The 23,828-nt window shown below is 42.2% G+C and overlaps 1 protein-coding gene and 1 long non-coding RNA gene across 4 annotated transcripts in view; one reads left to right on the top strand and one right to left on the bottom strand.

Moving 5' to 3' along the window:
* Positions 1 to 23,828, bottom strand: part of LOC123377457 — a 50,753-nt gene that overhangs the window by 4,283 nt on the left and 22,642 nt on the right. The window contains exons 5-6 of one of the 3 annotated variants that reach the window (XR_006582214.1): positions 15,332 to 15,383; positions 7,420 to 7,605 (exon numbers count right to left, since the gene is read on the bottom strand). This is a non-coding gene — a long non-coding RNA (uncharacterized LOC123377457). Of the gene's footprint in view, positions 1 to 7,419; positions 7,606 to 11,583; positions 11,718 to 15,331; positions 15,384 to 23,828 lie in introns of those variants that run through there. The other 2 variants (XR_006582219.1, XR_006582217.1) reach the window with 2 other exon arrangements.
* Positions 22,271 to 23,828, top strand: part of LAMB4 (laminin subunit beta 4) — an 80,630-nt gene continuing 79,072 nt past the window's right edge. The window contains exon 1 of the mRNA XM_045030359.1: positions 22,271 to 22,304. Coding sequence (XP_044886294.1) covers positions 22,271 to 22,304 — 34 coding nt within the window. The remainder of the gene's footprint in view (positions 22,305 to 23,828) is intronic.

Raw genomic sequence — 23,828 nt, 5'->3', positions numbered from 1 at the left:
CATGTCCTCTGGACTGGTGGCCAAAGCATGAATTGGCATACAAATACTTTGCATATCTGGCATGTAAATATCTTGCAATGCTGGCTACCAAAGTGCGATGCGAATGCCTGTTCTCACTTTCAGGTGACATTGTAAATAAGAAGAGGGCAGCATTCTCTCCTGAAAATGTAAGCAAACTTGTCTGTCTGAGTGATTGGCTGAACAAGAAGTAGGACTGAGTGGACTGAGAGAAGAGTGAGGGGGGATTTGATAGCAGCCTTCAACTATCTGAAGGGAGGTTCCAAAGAGGATGGAGCTAGACTGTTCTCAGTGGTTGCAGAACAAGGAGCAATGGTCTCAAGTTGCAGTAGAGGAGGTCTAGGTTGGATATTAGGAAAAACTATTTCATTAGGAGAGTGGTGAAGCACTGGAATGGGTTACCTAGGGAAGTGGTGGAATCTCCATCCTTAATGGTTTTTAAGGCCTGACTTGACAAAGCTCTGGCTGGGATGAGTTAGTTGGGGTTGGTCCTGCTTTGAGCAGGGGGTTGGACTAGATGACCTCCTGAGGACTCTTCCAACACTAATTTTCTATGATTCTATGACTTGTAGGCTCTAAAGTTTTACATTGTTTGTTTTTGAGTGCAAATATGTAACAAAAAAAATCTACATTTGTAAGTTGCACTTTTGTGATAAAGAGATTGCACTACAGTGCTTGTATGAGGTGAATTTCTTCTGTTTATGTTTTTACAGTGCAGATTTGGAATCACTGTATAGAGCACTGTATACTTTGTATTCAGTGTTGTAATTTAAATCAATATATTTGAAAAATTTTTAAAAATCCAGAAGTATTTAATACATTTCAGTTGGTATTCTGTAACGTGCACGTCTCTTCTTTCTATCCCACTCACAGTTGCTGTCCTTGGCCAGTGCAGCCCCAGAGTTCAGAGGTTCATCTGCAGAGTTCACCTCCCACCCTGTGTGGAGGTGGGGAATAAGGAGACACCTTACACACTCCACTGCTCGGGCACTTGCTTGTCACCCCAACTGCCAATTGCCACACTGTTGTGGGGCTCTGCTCTGGCCCTCTCCCTCTCCTCTCCTGCTGGCCATGCCTCTCCACCAGCCACCCTGCTGGCCACTTGCTGTGCCTCTCCACCAACTGTCCACTTGCCAAGATGTCTTCAGGTCCCCCCCACACACACTTAGTGATTTCAGCTGTTAGTGGTGGAGCCTCACTGCTGGTGCACACTGGGCAGTCTCTTGCAGTAGAGACACTGTCCCAAAGTAGGTCTAATACATAGACCTAAGTATCAGTGATTTTAGCTCTGTTATGTATAACAAGACTCAATTGAATCTAAATTAGCTTTTTTATTATACCATGGAGAGAAAAAGTGTCAAATAGCATATAGGACTCTTAAATGAGGCCCACACCACCAGATACAAGTACTTAATCCCCTCCCCTCCCACTTAATTTATTGGGTTTTGGAACCCACGTCCCCTGCCTAGCGAGTGCCATTCAGTTGAGGGTAAATCTCTCCATTGGGGTATGTCAGGTACAGTTCTGCTGCCCTCGGGTCACACAACAAGGATAAAAACCCTCTATTACTCCTGCCCCAATAACAAGGAGACTGGGGATCTGACACCAGCACAAGTGACCATATGGGCAAGCAATCCCATCATGCTGAGCACATAGGCAGGGTGGGTGTGTCCATGCAAACGAGAGCAGCTTCTGAATTCTTTTTCCGCGGCTCACCACTAGATGTCAGGGGAGAGCTCATTCAGATCCAGCACCCAGCCCGGGCTTAATCCTGCCCTGCTGCTGGAGCTGGGTGCTTGACCAGCAGCCGCTGCTTTCTCCACTCTGCCTTCACAGCTGGGTAGCTGGAGAACAGAAAATGCTACAGGGGGCTAAGGCAAATTTTGGGGTGACCATAGCCCCCACAAACCTCTCTCCAGCACTGCACCTGCCACAATCCTGTTTGTGATGCCACTGTAGCCTGATTAATTATTACAATTATAATTGATTATTTATTGGGGTGCAATGTCCATTTGTCACAGATAGGTTCTTTTTTAGGCGGCTACTTGATGTTAATTAAGAAGATAAAATTTGGTGAAGCAGACACAGAACCTTTAGTTAACATAGACAAATATAATTGAAATAATAGAAAGATCAGTCTGTATAAGAATAAGATTAGTACATCAAAGTGGTCTCCTGCATTTTCATACTTACAATCTTACATTGTGAAGACCATTAGTAACAAAAATGGGAAGGAAAAGTAAGTGCAGCCCATCTGAAAGGAGGGCTGATTCAGTTGACACTGTCTTAGGGAACTGATGAACGCAAAAAATAGGGAATTAGACTGGATCCTATATACCCCATCTTTATTTTTTTCAAAACTTAACCATATTTGATAATCATTTGACCATAACAGATTAATACCTACCCCTCATCAATATGTGTCATTTTGAGGGTCCACAATCACGCCTCTTAATATTAACAAACCACATCACTCATTTCTTAATAATTCCTGTAGGTTATTGTGGTCCAATTGTCTTATAACCAGAGTGCTGAAGCCCCCTTAAAAACCTCCCTTCTAGCAGAATTCTTTGGTGTGCTGTATTCTTTGTGTTTACTTGTTTGTCCTTCCAAATGAGAGTGCAGAATTTATGACCAGGGGTTATTATCTTAGGCCTGCACTTTTCTCAACTAAAACAAAGCCTTCAGCACAGTGGTTCTCAACCTACTTACCACTGTGGGCTGCATATGCAGCCACGTCAATATCCATACTACCTGTATGGCTCTGAGGCTGTCACGTGGGCCGCAGCTGTGTGCTGATTGGGCTGCAAGTGGCTTGTGGGCTGCAGGTTGAGAACCACTGCTTAGCATAACTTGCTAAGCTAGAAGGCCTTGGCTTACACTAATAAAACTGGCAGAGCAGGGGTGGAGTGTGGGCGTGGCCACGGGCAGAAGAGGCGGGCCGGGGAGCTAGCTTCCAGAAGCAGAAGCTTCACCCACTGCCCATGTTTCCCTCCTCTCCAGTGCAGTGGGCTTGGGCTCGGTTACATAGTTGTCCAATGAGAAAGAAGGGGCAGGGCAGGTGGTAGCAGAGGAATATTAGACCTCTTGCTGTTGAAGATCAATAGCACATAGAGGGAAGGCAAGGGGAAGATCACTTTTCCCGCTGTCCCCCAAAACCAGTTACTTCTACAAAAATGGCATTTGAAAACAAGAGACATTTCCCCCTCTCAGTGCTTGCTGCTGGCTGCCTCTGTGCTTGGCTTTGCTGGTTTTCCATGTGTTGCCTGCTGCTCCAGTCTAACCGTGTGGATGCTTCCACTGCCAAGCTTCCATGCATTAAGGTGAGACCGGGAAAGCAGAGGGGGACATTTGTGCTGCTGCTCTCCATTTCCAATGCAGTTAAAATATTGGAGAGAGAGAGAGAGAGAGAGAGAGAGAAATTAAAATGTGTATTTATTGGTCAGTCTAGAAGAATTACATAACTGTGTTTTATTTTATCCTGTTGCTTCCAGGGATCATGGAAAGGAGGGATCATCATACTTCCAGGGATCATGGAAAGGAGGGATTGTACTCTTAAGTTTTTGCATTTGACTTTTTTGTACAATTCTTTAATGTTATACAGCCCTCAGATATTACAGTGATGGGTACTGACAACATCTTAAAATAAGTGAAAGTTTACATGTCACCGTGTCATTGTACTACAGTAAATTTATGTATTAACATGTACATGTTAATAGATTTAAATGGCTTCCCAGAAGAGCTAACTTAGGGGTCTAAGTATCAGATTTAAAATACCTACTTCCATGGAACCACAAGTTAAAATCCCAGAAGTGTCAATTCAGCTGTTCATGCTTCCAAGGTGGGCAAGATAAGTTTCCTGAAGCTTACTGGCTGAGTATCTTTTGAATGAGAACTTATAAACCAAGGTCCTGTTGTCTTTGCACTTGCTTACTATGATCTGAAGCAGACTTTATTTAAAACAAATATCAGACACCAACAATATTCAACAGCGACAGTCCAGAACACTGTTATTTACAATTGTATTGCTACAGGAGTTTGGAGCAGGATTATAGAATATTGTTGTATTATTTTATTATGCGTGGAGTCATTTATTGTTAAGTTGTAATGGGGAAATATCCATTGATATTTACCAATGATTTTGACCCTGAGCAAAATAATGAACATAATAATGAAAAATGTAAGGATATATTTTATCAGCTTTGTAAATTGTTTAGATGTTGGAACTGTATTTTTAAACTATATGTCTTTGACATTTGCACTGCCTGTTGGATGTTTGCTTATCTACCTCACAACAAAGGCAGTTTGTGCTGCATCCTGGTTTTACATCCTCCTCATATGCACCTGCACAGTGACATCAGCTACTGTCCTGGAGGCTTTTGTGGGCTCCTTTCCTGCCATTCTTTATGAACCAAATTGCCGTTCCATAAAAATCCAGGGGAATGCTCACCATTGATTTCAGTGGGACCTGGATTTAACCTTAAGCAGATAGAATGGTATAGTTTGTCTTATAGAGTAACAATGTATGTTAATAAATATGTGATGTACAGTAATGCAATGTTATAAAATGTATTAGATAAATGTGAAGACATGCTAATTGAAACAGTGAGCACATGAAAGCGGAACAGTGATCCCAGCCACTGAAGAGGAACTGCCATGAAAATGGAGGTTGGTGGGTCTGGCACATTTCTCAACAGCAGCAAAGCATGGGGAAGGGGGTTCCCGCTGAAGTTACTTCCTCTATTTCTTAGAGACTCCCTTCTTCTGACACACAGAGATAACATTCTAAAGCACCTCGTAGGACATCTACATGAAAAAAAATGTCCCTCAAGGAGATGCTGAAGTCATTTTATATAATGCAGTGGTTTCTTTCTAACTGCACCATATTTTGACATTTGAATTTCTCACTTCATCATAAGCGCTACAATGAGCTGTGGAAAAGAGACTCAGGTAGCACCAAACTGGGATATAAAGTACCTATTGCAGACCTTCATTGCTTCTATCTGCTGGTCTTGCTTTTATCCCATTATGTGCTATGTTGCAGTGAGTATAAGAGGAAAACAGCAACACAATCTATCTAGTCAACTCAATGGGCCAAACTAATCTCTGATATATATGATGTGTCTCATATTTGAGGTACCTTTTGGCATTTCAGGTAACAAATGCACAGTCAGTTAACAGGTAAAACTGTATCCAAAGTAAACCAGGTTGTGACACACAGTGAGTAGCATTAGGCTTGGTAAGCATCCCCACCTGGGGCAAATTAGGGAGATAATGGGTTAAGGACTGAATAATTAACCAATTAGGACAGCTAAAAGAGAGAAAAGAAGAGGAAGAGAGGTAGGTTGGAATGAAGGGTTGCAGAAGCCCAGGCTCTCAGGGAAGTGAGAACTTGCCCTGCTCTCGCCCTGTACCTAGGAAGAATGTAACCATCTTGAGCTGTGGGGAACTGTAAATAAAGCGTTGGGTGTTGAACTTGCCACAACTTCTGTGTGAGGATTATTTGCAGTAAGCAGACCAAGGTGAAGGAACCCTACCCTATGACACAGGGATGTTTTCTTTTCACGATCCTGGGACTAGCATGTCTTGAAGCTCTCGGGAAGCTTTTGGCATGGAGCAGATAGCTAACTTCTTAATACAAAGGTTTCCTAACAAATCATCTCTGACATTTCCTTGTATCATTTCCGAGAGGGCTTCATGCTCTTCCACATTGTGAAATGTTGTTGCTTCCTAGCCCTAGCCACGAAGAAATGTACTGCCACTTAGAACTGACTGAACAGTGTTTGACAAATACACCATTCAACAAGTTATCACCGTTTTCAACAAGTACTTTAGTCAATGAATATTTTGCTGTATGTAACAAGCTGTTAGAATACTATTAATTGAATGAAGTATTTGATGAAACAGTTATGTTCACACACTAATTCATTCAGGGTGAAATTAACCCCTTTGCAGAGGACCAGCACAGAGGCTATGCCCCAATTATGCCTCATCAGTAACAAACACTGAACTGACTTTCCATCAATTACTGTGATATACTTTAAACTCTCACAAATCAGCACTCATCCACCGCATATGGCTGACAGACCATCCTCTAGGTCAGCCATTCTCAGCACCGAGCCCCCTGGTCCTGTAGATAAGCTTCAAGCCCCCAGCCCTGCTGCCCTGCAGGGCAGAAGCCCCGAGCTCCCTCCTTTCCCACAGCTAAAGACCTGAGCACCTGCCCCTCTTCCTCGCTGGGCCTTGGAGTTTTTATAGCATGTTTGGGGGGGCTCAGAAAGAAAAAGGTTGAGAACCTCTGCTCTAGTTCACCCCCCCACACACACACACACTTTTTTGAAGAGACATCAACATCTTTCTTCTTATCTTCCATTTACAGACCAGAGACTCAACTCTCCTCATGCCCACCCACCTACTATGGTCAAGAGACCATAAGTATCATGTATTATTTTCCATATTCTCCTCAGTCTAGGAACATTTCCCGTTCAATATTCAACTGAATCAGAAAGCCAAATCTACCCCATGCTACATGGAGTTTAAATCCCTTTTTCCCTTCTCTATTCACTCTTCTAGTGTGACTCAGAGACCATCCTCCGTCACCCCGCACCTTCCTGGTTCAGACTAGATGTCTTCCTTCACCCACTGCACTCTAAATGTAGTGGCCCACATTCCCTCATAGAGACTGGATCCCTTGGGAGTGCTTTTGTGTTGCAAAAGGGCAAGAAAGAAGATTATCTTTCCAGTTCTCCAGGCAAGGGAGTTCTCCAAAGGGAAAGTAGAGTCAATGAGAGATGTGCTGGGGTTGCAGTGCACTCCAACAGCCCCAGACTGCAGACAATCCCATTGGGGGACCATGAAGCTTTGAAAAGCCTCTAGGCTACTTTAATCTTCACCAGGATTGACACGAGACTAACCCCAAAATCAGGGAGTCACAACCAACTCCTTTGTACCCACATCCCCTTGCTGCACCCAATGGAAACATGGTGCAGCAGAGAATCTAGCCCATAGGTTACAGTCCTCAAAGTGTCCAATGCTTCAAAGAAAGCTATTATGTTAATTACCTCAGATAAGCCTGGAAGCCAACAGGTCTGCATAGGGTGTTACATTTTTAATTTGTAACTAGTGATTTCAAAATGTCTTGTTGCTGGATAGATAGAGAGTGGCTCTGGCGTGGGCAAAGTTACTTTTTTTTAATATTGTACATAATTTATATGTGTACATTAATTTAAAAGTTTGTATTGTATGAATTGTGAGTATCTTTGAATATTTATCTACCTTTCCTTAATTGTTCATTTCCACACTTTTCAATATTTGGAGATTTTCTTAACTGTAATGTTCCTTGGTGTACATATATAGTAGCAAGTCAAGTTAAAATTATCAAAGAAGATTTTCCTGTCTTACTTGTTTTTTCAGTGTTCCATGTTTCCTTGTTCCTGATGTAGAGGAGCTGTGTGAAGTCACTAGCTCACTCATCCTATCCTTTGCTGAATTAAAAGTTCTTTTCTTCAAATACTGCCTGTGCATGAGTTTCCAAAGAAATTTCATTTGGTTAAAAGTTTCCAAGGATGGTAATGAGCCTTTTTCAAACTAGAAGGACATGAAGAAGAATTAAGTATAAGACAAATTTCTCCAATCAGGGTAATTTGTAATTTCTGTAATTCCAAAAGAGCATGATAACTTTTATTCAAACTTTACAGAAGAATTCATCTTAACTTGCAAATTATCACCTTATTGTCAGAATAAACCTGTCAATTTTTCAGGCCACCATAGTTATAGAAAAGCTGTAAATAGGTGGATTACACTGGAACTTGGTTGCAAATTTAGGATGGATGAAAATATTTTCTTTTCATAACATACGTAGAACATTAATAGAGTATGATCAATACTCTTTACTCTTATGCTTTATTAGCTGATACTGTTATGGAGAAGACATTCCAGGTAGATACTAACTTATTTATTTTATTTTTCAGAAACACAAAAATGATATGAAAGACTGCTGCTGTCTCCTTACCTGTAAGTGTATTTTGCTCCAAATAGATAGATAGATACTGGAAGCATTAACCTTATTTTAATTGCTGTTTTATGGTGGAAGTTCTTTAACTTTCATTACAGTTTGCTGATTTTTTTTCAATGAAGTATGTTTGGCCTTTTAAAAAACATATTGGTAAATGTACCCCTGTACTTCAATAATCACTCTTCATGCTGCTCAGGGGCGGCTCTAGGATTTGCGCCGCCCCAAGCAGGGCGGCACGCCACGGGGCGCTCTGGCAGTCGCCGGTCCCGTGGATCCGGTGGACCTCCTGCAGACATGCCTGCGGAGGGTCCACTGGTCCCGTGGCTCCGGTGGACCTCCCGCAGGCACGCCTGCGGATGCTCCACCGAAGCCGCGGGATCGGCAGACCCTCCACAGGCATGCCTGCGGGAGGTCCACCGGAGCCGCCTGCCGCCCTCCCACGGGACGCCGCCCCAAGCGCGCACTTGGCACGCTGGGGTCTGGAGCCGGCCCTGATGCTGCTATGTGGGATATCAAAGGCTATACAGGGATATAGCAAAAACTTCTGAGCTTGAAAACCTATTGGGCATTATTCTGTGATCAATTTGTAACTTAAATGAGAATGACCTAACCCGCTGTTTACCAGGCAATATTTGTTCTCCGATTTGTTTTCTTGCTGAAACTAAATTAAAACACTATTTGCAAGTAAAAATGTTGGACACAATTTTTCAAATTAACTCCTGACTGTAGGTGGCTAACATTAGTCACCTTTAAAGGAGCTTGATTTTTAGACAGTGCTGAGCCACCCACTCTGTGAAAAATCAAGCCCTTTTCCATTGTCTCATGTTGAGAACCTAAAATAACGGGACATCCAAAACTCACTAGTCACTTTGGAATACTCTGCCCATCAATGTTATCTGCAGAACATTCTAAATTATTATTTAATACAATCAGTATAGACACACTTTTTTCTTAACTAGTACAAGTCTTCACTTATGACTGTAATCTCTCTTTTAGGTGAGAAAATGTGTAAGCCGGTGCCTACAGTCATCCAGTTTACATACAAACATTGTAGCACTTCAGTTAATGCATCCAAATGCAGTGATCATTGCAGAAAAAAAGAAAAGTAAGTTACTAGGCTGTATTTAAATAAAATCCAAACTGATTTGTTATTGGAAACGTCTTTGTATGAGATTTTCAATTGTATAAGAACAAATTATTTGATTTTTTGAATGATACTATAAAAGACCAAGTGCCCTATTTTCCTCCTGTGCTTCCACAACTGAAGAAGAGACAAACTCACTGTAAGTCACTATCATGGAAAAGATGAGGGAAAATTGGTTTCAGTGTGCATCATGGTCACCTCTGTGCCCAGTCCTGCAGAAGCTGTCATCTGAGTACAGTATGGTGCTGAGTGAAGCCAGGATGGAAAGAAGTTGGAATCTAAGAACAGCCGCTTTTCTGAAGACTAGTGGTTTCCCGCTGGAAATCCAACTGGGAGGTGTTAATGCTTAGTAAACAGCACTAGGTAGCAGCAGAGGATGAAAGTGTAGAGACAATGGGCCTTTGCTGGTGCCCCACAATCTGTGTGGCTCCTGAGACAGCTGCTGGATTAGAAAGAGGAACATTGCAGTGGGAAAGGCTCCTTATAGTGGAATGAGGAGAAGGAAATGCCAAGAGTATCCTTCCCTTCACAAGACCAGGGCTGGCTCTGAGTATCCTTCCCTTCACAAGACTATGAGTATCCTTCCTTTCACAAGACCAGGGCCAGCTCCAGCTCCAGCTTTTTTGCTACCCCAAGTGGAGAAGCAAAAAACCAAAGCCTCAATCGGCGGGACTTTGGAGGCAGCTCTAACGCGCTGCTTCATTCTTCGGTGGCAATTTGGCGGTGGAGGGAGTGAGGGACCCACCACCATATTGCCACTGAAGACCCGGACGTGTTGCCCCTTTCCATTGGCCATCCCAAGCACCTGCTTCCTGCGCTGGTGCCTGGAGCCGGCCCTGCACAAGACATTCTTGCACAGGGAAGCGTGCGACTGTGAGGCAGAAGCTTTGGCCCAGATCCTCAAAGGTATTTAGCTGCCTATCTCCCTTTGAAATCTATGGGAGTTAGGCACCTGAATACTTCTGAAGATCTGGGCCTTTGTTCCTCACTAGTTACATTATCTCTGTTATTTTTGATTCAGGTGTAAATCTTCACTAGAAGCTATAAATAAAACCTCTCTGTACCTATCGCAGCAACTTTCAAAACAAAATACAGAACAGTATCTAAAGGAGTTTGAACACACTAGAGCAAGAGGTCTTATAACCAAGGAGAATTTGTCTTTTGGTTTTGTTTTTCCTACCAATGCATCAGAGGATGAATTATTACAATAGTTGGATTTCAGGTCTGACAAAATAGAATCTTAGGACTGGAAGGACCTTGAGAGGTCGTCTACTTCAGTCCCCTGCACTCATGGCAGGACTAAGTATTATCTAGACCACCCCTGACAGGTGTTTGTCTAACCTGATCTTAAAAACCTCCATTGATGGAAATTCTACCACCTCCCTGGGCAATTTATTCCAATGCTTAACCACCCTGACAGGAAGTTTTTCCTAATGTCCAACCTAAACCGCCCTTGCTACAATTTAAGTCAATTGCTTCTTGTCCTGTCCTCAGAGGTTAACGAGAACAATTTTTCTCCATCCTCCTTGTAACATCCTTGCAGAGAACAAGTACCTCATTGTGTTCATTGTATAATAAAAACAATATTTAATAGAGCTTTTTGTTTACAAGTAAATCGTTTCAGAAAGAAAATGAATACAATATGTATATGAGATCATGCCAAATTGATTTCCAAATGACAGCCTCTCACAAGTTTGAGAGATTTCAGCCAAAATTATCACGTTTATTACAGTTGCACCTCAGGGCCAACCCTGCATTGTGCTAGGTGCTGTACCAGCATAAGTAAGAGACAGCTCCTGGCCTGAAGAGCTTACAGTCTAAAGAGACAAGAGAGACAAAGCATAGGGGAAATGAAAATAGCATACAAGCAAGTGAACATGGCAGCAAGCCCTATGTTAGCTCTGTGACTATTTTGGTTTTGTTTTGTTATTTAAATCCTTTCAGTGAGGTTGTTAGGAAGGGATTAGCTAAAACCAAGGAAGGGAGGCAAGTGAAAGGGTTGCAGCCATTTGGCACAGGGGATGGAATGTTCAGAGTGAACACTGTAGAAAGTAGGCTGATATAATCAGTGTCTAACAAACAAATAAAAGGAAGTTCTTCTTCACACAGCGCACAGTCAACCTGTGGAACTCCTTGCCTGAGGAGGTTGTGAAGGCTAGGACTATAACAGCATTTAAGAGAGAACTGGATAAATTCATGGAGGTTAGGTCCATTAATGGCTGTTAGCCAGGATGGGTAAGGAATGGTGTCACTAGCCTCTGTTTGTCAGAGGGTGGTGATGGACGGCAGGAGAGAGATCACTTGATCATTACCTGTTAAGTTCACTCCCTCTGGGGCACCTGGCATTGGCCACTGACGGTAGACAGGATACTGGTCTGGATGGACCTTTGGTCTGACCCAGTATGGCCATTCTTATGTTCTTAAGTTCTTATGTCTATCAGTCTTTGCTTGAACTGCTCTCTGCAGCTGCCTGCTGGCTTCAGTCTCTGGCTAGCTCCTCCCTGCAGTTTCTTTCCCACATCACACGCAGGAGAGGGAATGCTGCATGGAAAATTTAAGATATAGAATAATTTGGGTAAATGTGCACAATGTTAATACTGAATGGAAAACCAAACTCCTAACTTCATGCATATTAATCAGTTCTGCTGTTTCTTTTATGGAGAATCATTCTTCCTGATCTATAAGCAAGTAAGCAGTTAATTTAGACAAGAACAATTGAAAATTGTGAAATGGTTTGATTGATGAAGGTAGAAGAGTCTTACAAATAGCAAAGATAGATTCTATTGTTTCGAGTGAGCAGTTTTGAGCAAACAGGTGTCTTACGAATAACACCAAATCTGCCAGACCAATCAGCTTGCAAAATACTCTTCTTTATCTGCTTAGAGATGTCAGGCTCTCAGGGGATGTTATGAAACACAATTTTACGTTAAATCTTGGCACTCTGAAGTTATATTTAACATTTCAAAACAATACAATTTACCAACAACAACTTTTTTCTTCCTTTTAGCTTTGATTACAAAGAACGCCAGTGTTGCTGCTGCCAGGAAGATAAAACTGAGGCTCAATCTGGTACTCTTATTTGCAACAAGGAAACTATTGACTTCAAGTACAAAAATGTTCTCTCTTGTGCATGCAAAGATTGTGCAAAACCATAAGATACTACTATTAGTAGAAAATCAACAGTCTTTTATTCTTAAAATTATGATGTGATTTTGATCCTTTCTAATTATATAAAGCTGATTTCAATAATGATCAAACAAATAAACAAAAATAAACATAGGGCCCAGTTTGTTCCAGTATATGCAGGATGCACAGCACATACCCCTAGGAGCAGCCCACATGGACAGCTCCCAAGTGAGTTATTCTGTGGAGCATATCCACTCCCATTCTATACTGCCCACATAGATACACATATGCAATATGCCCTCAGCTTGTACCAGGATGCCTAGATCCAGGGGTGCTGGAACAATTTGTATAGTGGGGGTGCTGAGAGCCATTGAACCAAACTGTAAACCCTGTATATAATGGAAACCACTTCAAGCCAGGGGGTGCGGCTGCACCCCCAGCACTCCTAGCTCCAGCACCTATTCCTAGATCAGCATGGGGTGTATCAGGGCTGAGAGCTGGAGTAACAGCTATTGTGTATCAGTTGCAAAGAACTGTTAGTTCTAGGGGCCAGCTAGTGAGTGACGCATGCCAGTCATTCTGTTTTTTTGCTGAGCTGCATGTTTGTGTACAGCAGTGTTCCTTCAGCTTGCACCCTGTGTTTGGCAGGGTCCGCTCCACCTGTGCCCATGCCGAACTGCCAGCACTGATGGTTGGCACAGAGGATGCTAGCAGGCATTATTCAACACTCCTGTCTATGCTAATGACTGATTGGGGGAGGCAAAATTTACATGGGGGGTGCACGGGAAATTAACCACTCCTACCATCTGCTACCATCACACAAGCACCCCAGGCCCCTCCCAGAGCTGCTCTATACAGGGAACTTCTGTGCAGTGACTGAGGTCTTGATCCTACAGGTGGTTAAGAGTTGCAGGATTGGGCCATGAATGAGGAATTGTCAAGGTTCCTTCCCCACTCTGAACTTTAGGGTACAAATGTGGGGACCTGCATGAACACCTCTAAGCTTAACTACCAGCTTAGATCTGGTCTCGCTGCCACCATCCAGATTTCTGAGTTATCTGGAAAGCTCTCAAATACTAGCTCCCTTTTCTGGATAGTCTTGAGAGACTTCTTCACCAAGTTCCGGGTGAACACTGATCCAACCCCTTGGATCTTAACACAAGGATAATTTAACCATCCCCCCTCCTTTCCCCCACCAATTCCTGGTGAGTCCAGATCCAATCCCCTTGGATCTTAAAACAAGGAAAAATCAATCTGGTTCTTAAAAAGAAAGCTTTTAATTAAAGAAAGAAAGGTAAAAATCATCTCTGTAAAATCAGGGTGGAAAATAACGTTACAAGGTAATCAGATTCATAGAGCCCAGAGGAACCCCCTCTAGCCTTAGGTTCAAAGTTGCAGCAAACAGAGGTAAAATCCCCTCAGCAAAAAGGAACATTTACAAGTTGAGAAAACAAAAATAAAACTAACATGCCTTGCCTGGCTTTTACTTACAAGTTTGAAATATGAGAGACTTGTTCAGAAAGATTTGGAGAACATGGATTGCTGTCTGGTCCCTCTTAGTCCCAAGAGCGAACAACCCCCAAAACAAAGAGCACAAACAAAAACCTTCCACCAAAACCTTCCACCAAAACCTTCCTTCCATAAGTATCTTGTCCCCTTATTGGTCCTTTGGGTCAGGTTTCCTGAGCTTCTTAACCCTTTACAGGTAAAAGGATTTTGGTGTCTCTGGCCATGAGGGATTTTATAGTATTGTACACAGGAGGGCTGTTCTCTTCCCTTTATAGTTCTGACAGGAATATTGTGTTTTTCTCAACATAGACAACAGAAACACACCCATTCCTGTTTTTCACCATGGTACTGCACGGGGCCCTTAGGCTATGTCTCCTTGGCAAGGGGTGTGTGTGTGTGATTGGGACATATGTACACTTACCTGAGCTAGTTGTGGTCTAGCGAGTGCACTAGTACCAATAGCAGCAAAGCCTCAGCTGCACAGGCCTCAGTGCAGACTAACTGCCTGAGTAAGTACCCAGCATCCCAGGTGGGCTTCTACAGCTCATGCTGAAGTCTCTGCTGTAGCGGCTTCACTACTATTGGTACTCACATTAACTAGCGCAAAGCCAGCTTGAGTATGTCTACATGTGCTGCACTCACATTCTGACTGCAGTGTAGACATACCCCAAGTCATGATTTCATTTCAAAATAAATGAAAATCACACATTTCTCTCTCATCATTAGCTCGTTACTAATCACATCCGTCAAATAAACATTTATTTGAATTTAAAATATGTGATGCTTAGTTTATTGTGAGCTGGTGTTTGATTTTATTGTTAATTATTTCATAGCAGCTAAGTGTGTGCTACATGCTTCCCTGAAGACAAAGAAATACACAGGCCCTGCCTCAAAGAGTGACAGACTAAATGTTAGATGTGATAGAATGACTGAGGGTTATGAACAGAAGGGAGCGGACAGGGAATACAGCACTGTGATTGCATGTTGCTCAGAGTAGGAATGTGCACATCATGGTGATTATGTTAAATCTTTTGTTAGTACTTTACATGTAGGTAACTCTTCTGCCAGATGTTCTCAGCAGCAAAAAGGGCCAGGATCAAATATCTAGAGCAGGGATCAGCAACCTTTGGCACGCGTCGTGTCAGGGAAATCCGCTGGTGTGCCGGGATGGTTTGTTTACATGCAGCATCCACGATTCAGCTGATCACAGCTCCCACTGGCCACGGTTCACCGTTCCAGGCCAAAGGGAGCTGTGGGAAGCGGTGCAAGCCGAGGGATTTGCTGGACACCACTTCCTGCAGCTCCCAGTAGCCTGGAATGGTTAACCGCGGCCAATGGGAGCTACAATTGGCTGAACCTGCGGATGCTGCAGGTAAACAAACCGTCCCGGCCCACCAGTGGATTTCGCTGATGGGCCGTGTACCAAAGGTTGCCAATACCTGATCTAGAGGGTTCTTTGTAAAATTAACAAACACCACTGGCTTGAGATGCCACCCAGAAACCTGAGGAAAACTACATACCTTCCCTGGGCACACTTAGCAGGCAATGCTTATCCTCTTGCAAGCACTCAGTCTGTGTATAAAACAAAAACAACTTCATTAATGGGAGAAAGGAACTCAGCATTAATTTGGGAAAACACAACAATGCTAAATTAACTATGTGTTTATACAAATAGTAAGAAAAACACCCACTCCTACAGTATCTTGGGCAGTAGTCCCTAGCCTCTGTTTCCCCCCTGCTGGTGTGAACATCTGATGGACAAATGTCCCTTTGACACCTCATGTCCTGCCCCTTTCCCCTCTGGGGCACCCCACTTGGGGTTTGGTATTAGTGAAGTCCCAGAGCCTAGGAGTGCACTCGAACAGGTCCAGCTCCAGGCCTGAGGGGGCAGTGCTGTCTGGCTTCTTGAACAGATGCCTTGCTGCCACCTCTGCATCATCTCTCATTGTACCACCTCTAACCATGATGCCATCTCTGTGCTATGTCTCTTGCCTTGCCACCATCTCTGCCTGCAATGCCATCTCCTGGCCATCTTCTCTATCTGCCTGTGTGTCATTTCTCACCACTCTCACCTCTCATTACAATGGCAGATGTGGGTCTTCAGGCTCCTAGGCCAGTGATAGTGATTATAGCTCTCGTGGTGCTAGATCTAGGTCCCTCCAAGAGTTCACTCAGCTCTGCCATTATATTGCATGAAGAGTCTTGAGCAGAGTCTTGCCACCAGGGATTTACTCTTCCATATCAGGTAAAAGCCCCCTTCCCCTCCCTGTCTGCCCAATAGTCCCAGTTCCATTACCCAGAGGTGTATGGCTCTTTGCTCAAGGCATATTATGTACAGTTCTGTTGTGTTTTTGTCACACAATAAGGATGACAACATTTCATTACCCAAACATCCCATACTTAATTGTATTTTAATCAAAATGGTCACACTGTACGGGGAGACTTTGGCAAACCAGTAAAGTGCTTGAAACCACTATGGTCTATTGTTAAAGGAGGCCTAGTCAGCAAGCTGCAAATTGGCCATTCAGCAATCTCAGCTTGACCAAGGCAGGAGAAGAGGGAGTTTTGGCTGCCACAGAAAGGGCAGCTTGACCCCACGTCCTTCCTGATAAGAATTGTGTTGAAGTTGCTGATACATTTTAGAAGAGCAGGATGTGCCCCAGGAATGTCTATTGGGGTCTCAAGGCTGTAGGCTCTGGAAAAACCCACACCTGGTTAATCAATAATCAGAAGGAACTTCTTGCTTGATCATTGAAATGGTTACTTAACAAGGTTTCTTTAAGGGACATGTCATTCTATTATAATGTATAAATAAGGGGGGAAAGCTTGAGATAATGGGACTTGTTTGGGGGACTCTTCAGGACTGGTCTCTCCCTCTGGATGCATCTTGTGTTCCCCAGTGGCAGACGGGCTGCCGCTGTGTCTCTCGAAAGCCACACTCAGCTTTGTTAATTATCAAAGGTTGGGGTGTTTTACTAATCTTGTTGAGGACGTGTGTAAATGCTTGAGTCTAAGTAAAGGTTTAGCTTTAAGTGAAAGCACTCTCGTGTTATCCTGTTTGTGCCAGCCATCTATTGGTCGGACGGCCGTGTCTTCCCTGATTTATTTCCTGACACCTCCTCGCACAGAGTAAACGTTACCAAGAGCTTTGGGTTGCAAGAACTCCCGGTAACAACACTAGAAGAGCTGGTAATGAACATGAAAATGAGGTCTGCTCACCAAGAGATGGGAACTGAGAGCTCCTTCCCTACAGCTACCAAGCTGCCACAGGCTTACATGTAGAAAAACTAGAGCTGGTCAGGATGTGTGTTGCATTAGGAAAACAGATATTTTTGTTTTATTATGTTTTCATTGAAACTTTTGTGAATTTTTTCAGTTTTTCATTAAAAACACAAACCTCCAACATTTTCCAGTTTTTGACAACTAGCCTATTGATATTTTAGTGAAACCCCCCCAAATTAGGACAAAACCAAAAATGTTCATGAGAACATCTCCATGTAATCCCACAGGAATTTTTAATCAAAAATATTTTCAATGTAAATTTTTCATCCAGTTCTAATAAAAATGGAAGGACCTTAAAGGAAGGGGCCAGAATTTCAAAAGAGCTCAGGGCCAGATTTTCAAGGGCTGAGCATCCTGGGCCAGACTTTCAAACATGTTCAGAAACCAGCAGCTCTCACTGTGGTGTGCTCAGCTCTGTCGAAAATCTGGTCCCTTGTTTTGGTGTTTCCTTGGGAACTGAGCTGGGTGAAACCTCAGGGATGTAAGATGGCATGGAAGTTTTGTCTGGGTAAGGACTTCAGGATTTGACCCAGGAGTTCTGCAATGAGAATTGTTGAAAACATCCCATTTCCATTGCCTTTAATGGGAGGTACAGGGTCTCAGCACATAACAATATCCAGTCCATATTTTTTAAAGTCCTTTGGACCCCACAGAATGAAGAGTGCAATATAGATGTAAAATATTGCTACAGTCTAAATTAAACCCAGCAGTCATCCCTCCATACACACCCCTTCCTCCACATCATAGTCTGGTTAGTTTTTATGAAGGAAACTTATATTGATTTGTTAGCAACTTTGTGTTTTACTTATCAGGCTGTATCAAGGATGGCCCTTAGGCATAACAACTGCAGACTAACACGGCTGCTACTCTGAAACCTGTCATCGAGCCTGTGATGACTTGACAAGTCACAGACCAGCTCCATATCCCCCCAAGCCACCAGTGGAAATCATGACTCACCCTAAATACAGATCCCTTGCCAGTGCTGGAACCAGAGATTCTTAGTCCCTGTCTACCTCCAGTAGTTTGAGGCCCCACTCTTGCTTGGGATCCAATATAACTCAAAAGGATGGACCAACCTGTAACTTATACATAAATCTTCTACTATATTCCTTTTGCACATAATTTTTCTGCAACAAAAATGTTTTTCTTACAAAGTATATTAATAAAAGATCAAGCATTATTTTACAATATAGTATTATCCTAAGAATAATATTCTCTTGCGATATTTGACCCTTATCTACACTGATACCTTGTTTAATCATGAAAAATAGAATGTACATCTTGTAGTAAAAATGATTTATTGCTTAATCCTTTGTGTTTATTTGTCAGTATTTATGCCCACTAAATGTAAAACACTTCTACAATCATTCATACCCCCAGTAGGTGAATACACACTAACTAGGGGATGAAGTCAGCCTGAGAAGAGGATGTGGTGCTCCAACAAGTAATTTACAAGTGTTCCTGAGGAGAAACATTTCTAAAAATATAGATGTGTGAATTATTTCTGTGAGGGCAATCCTGGTGACAGAAGAACAGTCACAACGCTAAAGCCTTAATTTAGGAATTTAAGAACTTTCTGGTCAGCATAAGAATTAAATGATAGAAAGCTGATCATCTGGTTATACAATAATGCTCATCTATAGAACTTTCTATCACAGGATCTCAAGGTGTTTTACAAACAAACTAATGAATTAAGCCTGCCAGCACCCATTCTATACCTAAGGAAACTGAGACTCTGAGGATTTAAGACTAAAAATTTCAAAAGTAGCCACTGATGTTAGTGCCCAACATTTTTGGGGTGCTCAGCATTTTTGAAAATCAGAATCAAAGTGTTTCAAATTGGGGAGCCAAAATTGGAGATGTGACATTCTGTACCTTGGGGGAGCACCCTGTAACCCCCATATTCCTCATTTTTATATAGTCATGATCTTGCATATAAAGCATGGCATGTGAGGAAATTCACTGTTCTATCTGAATATGTATCTCTTTAGTGCATATGAAGTTATGAGATTGTGTTGTATGGTTGTCACTAAAACATGCTGTAAGTTGGGGAATCAGGCAGATATTTGCTCCCCAGAGACAACAGCAAGGAGAGTAACCAACGCCTGGGTGAAGTGTCAAACAATCATCAACAACCATTGTCCAGCAAGCGAGCTACAATTTGATGACTCACCTGCATGAGGCCATACCAGGGGAATTGCTGAACCTTGCCAGGGACTCAGTAATGCCCCCCCACATGCCTGGACTTGTGCTCCCCAAGCACATGGGACTGAGGGTATAAAACAGAACACAGCAGACCCATGACTGGCCTTTTTTCTTCCGCCACCTATGCTGCAAGCAACCAAGACACTCAGAAGAAAACTGAAGACTCCAACAGAGGAGGCTGGCCCAGGTTTAAGGGACAAACCTGTATATTAAGGACTGCAATATCCAGTGAAGTAAGAAAAACTGCGTAATCTAGATGTGCCCAGTCTAATAGGGTTGAGAGTTTAGACTGCGTGCTTATATTTTATTTTATTTTGGTAACTAACTCTGACTTTTTGCCTTTCACTTAATATCACTTAAAATCTATCTTTAATAGTCAATACATTTGTTTTACTGTTTATCTTTACCCGTGAGTTTGTATGAAGTGTGTGGCAAAGCTGCTCAGGTTTGCAAAGGCTGGTTTATATCCACTTTCCATTGATGAAGTGGTGAACCAATGAATAAATTTGCACGTGCAAAGATGAGCAGTGCAAGACGGTATATTCCTGAGGTACAGTGCTGGGAGCTGGGGGGATCTGGCGGGTGCCTTTCCCTGTGAGATTCAGGAGTGGCTCTGGAAGCATTCATGCCATCTAGCTGTGTGTGGGTCTCCACATGTTGTTGTGCTGAGTGATCACATTGCCTAGAGGGGTTTGCTGCTTGTCACTAGCAAGGCATTATGAGAGACAGCCCAGGCTGGAGAGAGTTTGGGGGCCCAGAGGTCCCACAGTCCCAGGCTGCACCCCAGGGATCCCGTCACAGGAGATACCCCAAATCAGTAGCCACTTTTGAAAATGTGGCTGTGACTTGTCCAGGGCCACTCAGGAAATCTATGGTAGTGCTAGGTACATTGCCAGATCTCTTCGCTATACTTGTATCACCAGCCCCTCTAGCCCTTATTTTCAGTGCATGGTTCTACATCGTCTCCTCAGACACAAAGGATCAATTCTCTAAGTCAATGTGCACATCTGTTGGAAATCCACTCTACTCTGGTTTTAATTGTCCCTACCCAAATTAGGGTATTCACATGCTATTAACCTTTTGTTGTAAATTAGATATAAATATGTTGGTTCTCAGCTGCAAAGTGGAACACAGAATCAAAGACACACAAGCCAGCATTTTGTGAATCCTAGACTAATTCTTAAACTAAAGCAATGCTATTTTCTACTCTAAATATATCTGTCATGGTTTCTATTTACTGCATGTATTTGCTAATGGCAAAAACTCAGGCCGAATGATTTCACAAATCACCTCTTTGGCAGGTTTTAGACTAGTTTTCCTTTTCTTCTACGCCCAGATGCCTGAGGGTAAGCACTTTCCTTTCTTAGCTGAAACTCACTGGTATGTCTTGTCTTGCTGTCTTCATTTTGTTCCATTCATTTCTAGAAACGCTTCATCTTCCCAGGTCCAGGTAAGACCTTTTTCAACATTTAACTTTCCTGCTATCCATTGAGCTACAGCATGTCATTGTTGCTGATTGTCATTTCACACGTTAAACCAATGCAACAGCAAAGGTAGGCTTCAGTGAATATTGTTAGTGCAGCACTTTATAATATTAGTAATTCAGATACAGTAGTAGTGATGAGGCCATACAGCTACCTAGATAGATAGACAGGTTACTGTTGACATGTATCTTACTAAAAGTCCAAGTGCTGTTCAGTGGCAGTATTTAAAATTGTACTTAGGTCTGTCTGTTATTTTCATACAGTATCAAATTCTGAAGTTCAGCTCAACAGGAAAATGTTTGCTGAATTATGCCATAGGAAATTGGGTCTGCTGGAAATTCCCTTTACAACTAGATAGCAAAAGGCACAACTGCACAAAGGTTATTCAACTTCTCATACATAGTTCTTCAAGATCCTTCAAAGCTGCTGTCCATTAGGGGGAACTGAAATAATGAGATCCCAGCATAGAGCACAGAAGGCTGGTTGTCCTTTTATAATTTTTTCCAACTATTATAGCTAAAATAGCTGTGTAATTATGAAGGTTGCAAACTATGCTTGCATAGGACCCAAGCCTGCAAATAAGTAAATGACTTTACTCATGTGACAAGTTCCACTGAGATGCCCCTACCCTGGTATCCTGTGAAATTTCATCTTAGCTTACGCCACATGGCAAGGGCTGTGTGGGAATTAGGATCAGGGATGGAACTGGAAAGCTGCTATTCTCTGAAACTCCACAGAAGTTAATGTTACAAGCAGTATCAACAAGACCTCTGTGTCTGCTTGCCCCTCTTGAAAGGGAGTGGGTTATAATGTACACTGGGGACAGAATGGCTTCATTTGAGGTGTCAGGCAAGCAGGCACAGAGACTGGCATCTGCTTTCTCCGAGACCCCTGGGATTTATAGGTCTCGCTTCTCCACCACTCTGATTGCTAATCCTTCCCTTGGAGGGAAGGATGCAGAGAAAATCTCACAAAAAAACCCTCTTTTTCCTGATGATTCCCCTTCCACAAGTCTTTCTGCAGGGCATGAACACCTGGTCCAGATCTATTAACTATTTTCCTCATTGCACATGCTTAATGACTCACTCATAACATTCTTTTTGCTATGAATATGGGCATGAGACAATTATCATGCCTCACTTGATCTGTTTAGGGTTAAATGGGTTATATTTAAATGATAAGATGGGACTTCTGCTTATAGCATTTTATTTTTATTCGTAAGTGTCAATAACTTTTTGAAATCTTATCAAAAGCAATTTTGAGATGTTCTTTTGCTTTGATGTAGCTGTTAGTCAGTAGCAGGAAATCAAAGCCTGTATTTTCTTTTCATCTGTTTGTATTTTTATTTCAGTGGTATCAGTTAATATAACGCAGCTCTGAGCATAATATACACATGAAGAGAGGTTTGATGAGGCAAAGTGTTAAATGTCATAACAGGTTTCTTTTCCTCCTGCAGGTATCCAGTTAGTTTGGTTGTCACATAAAAGAATGTGGCTTGAACTGATCATTCTTTTAAAGTTTGGTAAGTGCAAATACTTTACACATGTCCAGGCTAAACCTTTTTGGTTAATATTGTGTAATTTACATATTTTCCCAGCCTTCCATTACATTGCTTCATCTTTCCTCTAGTGTTTTAAATGGTTATTAAATTCTACTGAAATATAGTCCTGGTTAGACACAGATGCAACACTACAATAACTCCTCTTTCCAGCACCTCCATTCCAAAGACCTGATTCAAAGTTCATTAAAGTCAAAGGAAACACTCCCATTGTATTCAATAGGCTTTGGGTCAGGCCCTAAAACAGGTAACCCATGCCTGCCAACAGTTGATAAATGTGAATCTGGGAAGCAAAGCAGGGCAGATTAATCAAACACTCCTATTACTTGACCACTGAAAATGCTTGTAAGTAAGCTGCCTGTCTGAAATATATCCTAAGCCATAAATTGAAGTTTGACAGTTTCAGCACTCCCTACAAACACTCTTAATTGATGCTATTCTGCTACATCTAAAACTGCATTAATACTGTCTCTAGTTTCCCTTAGAATCCTAAATCACAATTTTTATCAGAAGTTGAGCCAAGCAGAGTTAAACAATGATGCCTCCAAGGCTCCCATTCCTGTTCAATGTTTCAGGACAGAACTTGCCTAAAAGGGTAAAACCCTGCAAGGAAAATTGTAACTTACTGGGAGGAAAATATTGGAAGTCATGTTGGGCAAAGCAAGCCATAAAGCTTTGTGATTATCTGATTCCTAATTATTTTCTGTTCCTAAACTTCCATCTTCTCCTGGAAAATGTGGGGTATGGAGACCAAAGCGAGGGGTTCAATTCAAACAATCTGACAAGCTAAGGAATCACTGACTTAGATTCCAGTCTCAGTTACACTGGTATAAATCTGGAGCAACTCAATTGAAATCGGCAGAGTTACTCCAGATTTATATTAATGTAAATGAGATCAGAATCTGGCCCTGTTCATGGAGTCACCTGTGATGTTATCAGTAATACTGCATCAATGCTTGCTATATCTACATATGAAGCACAATGCAACTGCCTGGCAGTTTCACATATTTATTGCACAATGTAATATTGATCAAAATTTTAGCACTGATGTGCAATATGCTAGTTACCAATTTATTTATAATGATCTGCAGCAGGTGTGTTCAGACTGGAAATAAGGCACACATTTTTAACAGGGAGGGTAATTAACCATTGGAACAACCTACCAAGGGTTGTGGTAGATTCTCCATCATTGGGAATGTTTAAATCAAGATGGGATGTTTTTCTAAAAGACATGCTCTATTTCAAACAGGACTTAGTTTGGGGAAGTTCCTATGGACAGGAGGTCAGACAAATGGTCCATTCTGGTCTTGGAATCTATGAACCTATGAATTAGAGAAGTTCTTTTGAATCCTGTCAAGCAGCGTTAACAAAGGACAAAAGGAAAGTGTAGACAAAGGACAATTCAGGCGATGTTGCAGTGTAGCTACTTTTCTCTGGAGCATATAGCTGAGCATGTCACACCATTACAGCTGTATTTGTCTTCTTTTG

This window comes from Mauremys mutica, chromosome 1, assembly GCF_020497125.1.
Source record: "Mauremys mutica isolate MM-2020 ecotype Southern chromosome 1, ASM2049712v1, whole genome shotgun sequence".
Lineage (NCBI taxonomy): Eukaryota > Metazoa > Chordata > Testudines > Geoemydidae > Mauremys > Mauremys mutica.
Note: the sequence above shows the minus strand (reverse complement) of the source record. Positions and strands in the feature narration are given on the sequence as shown.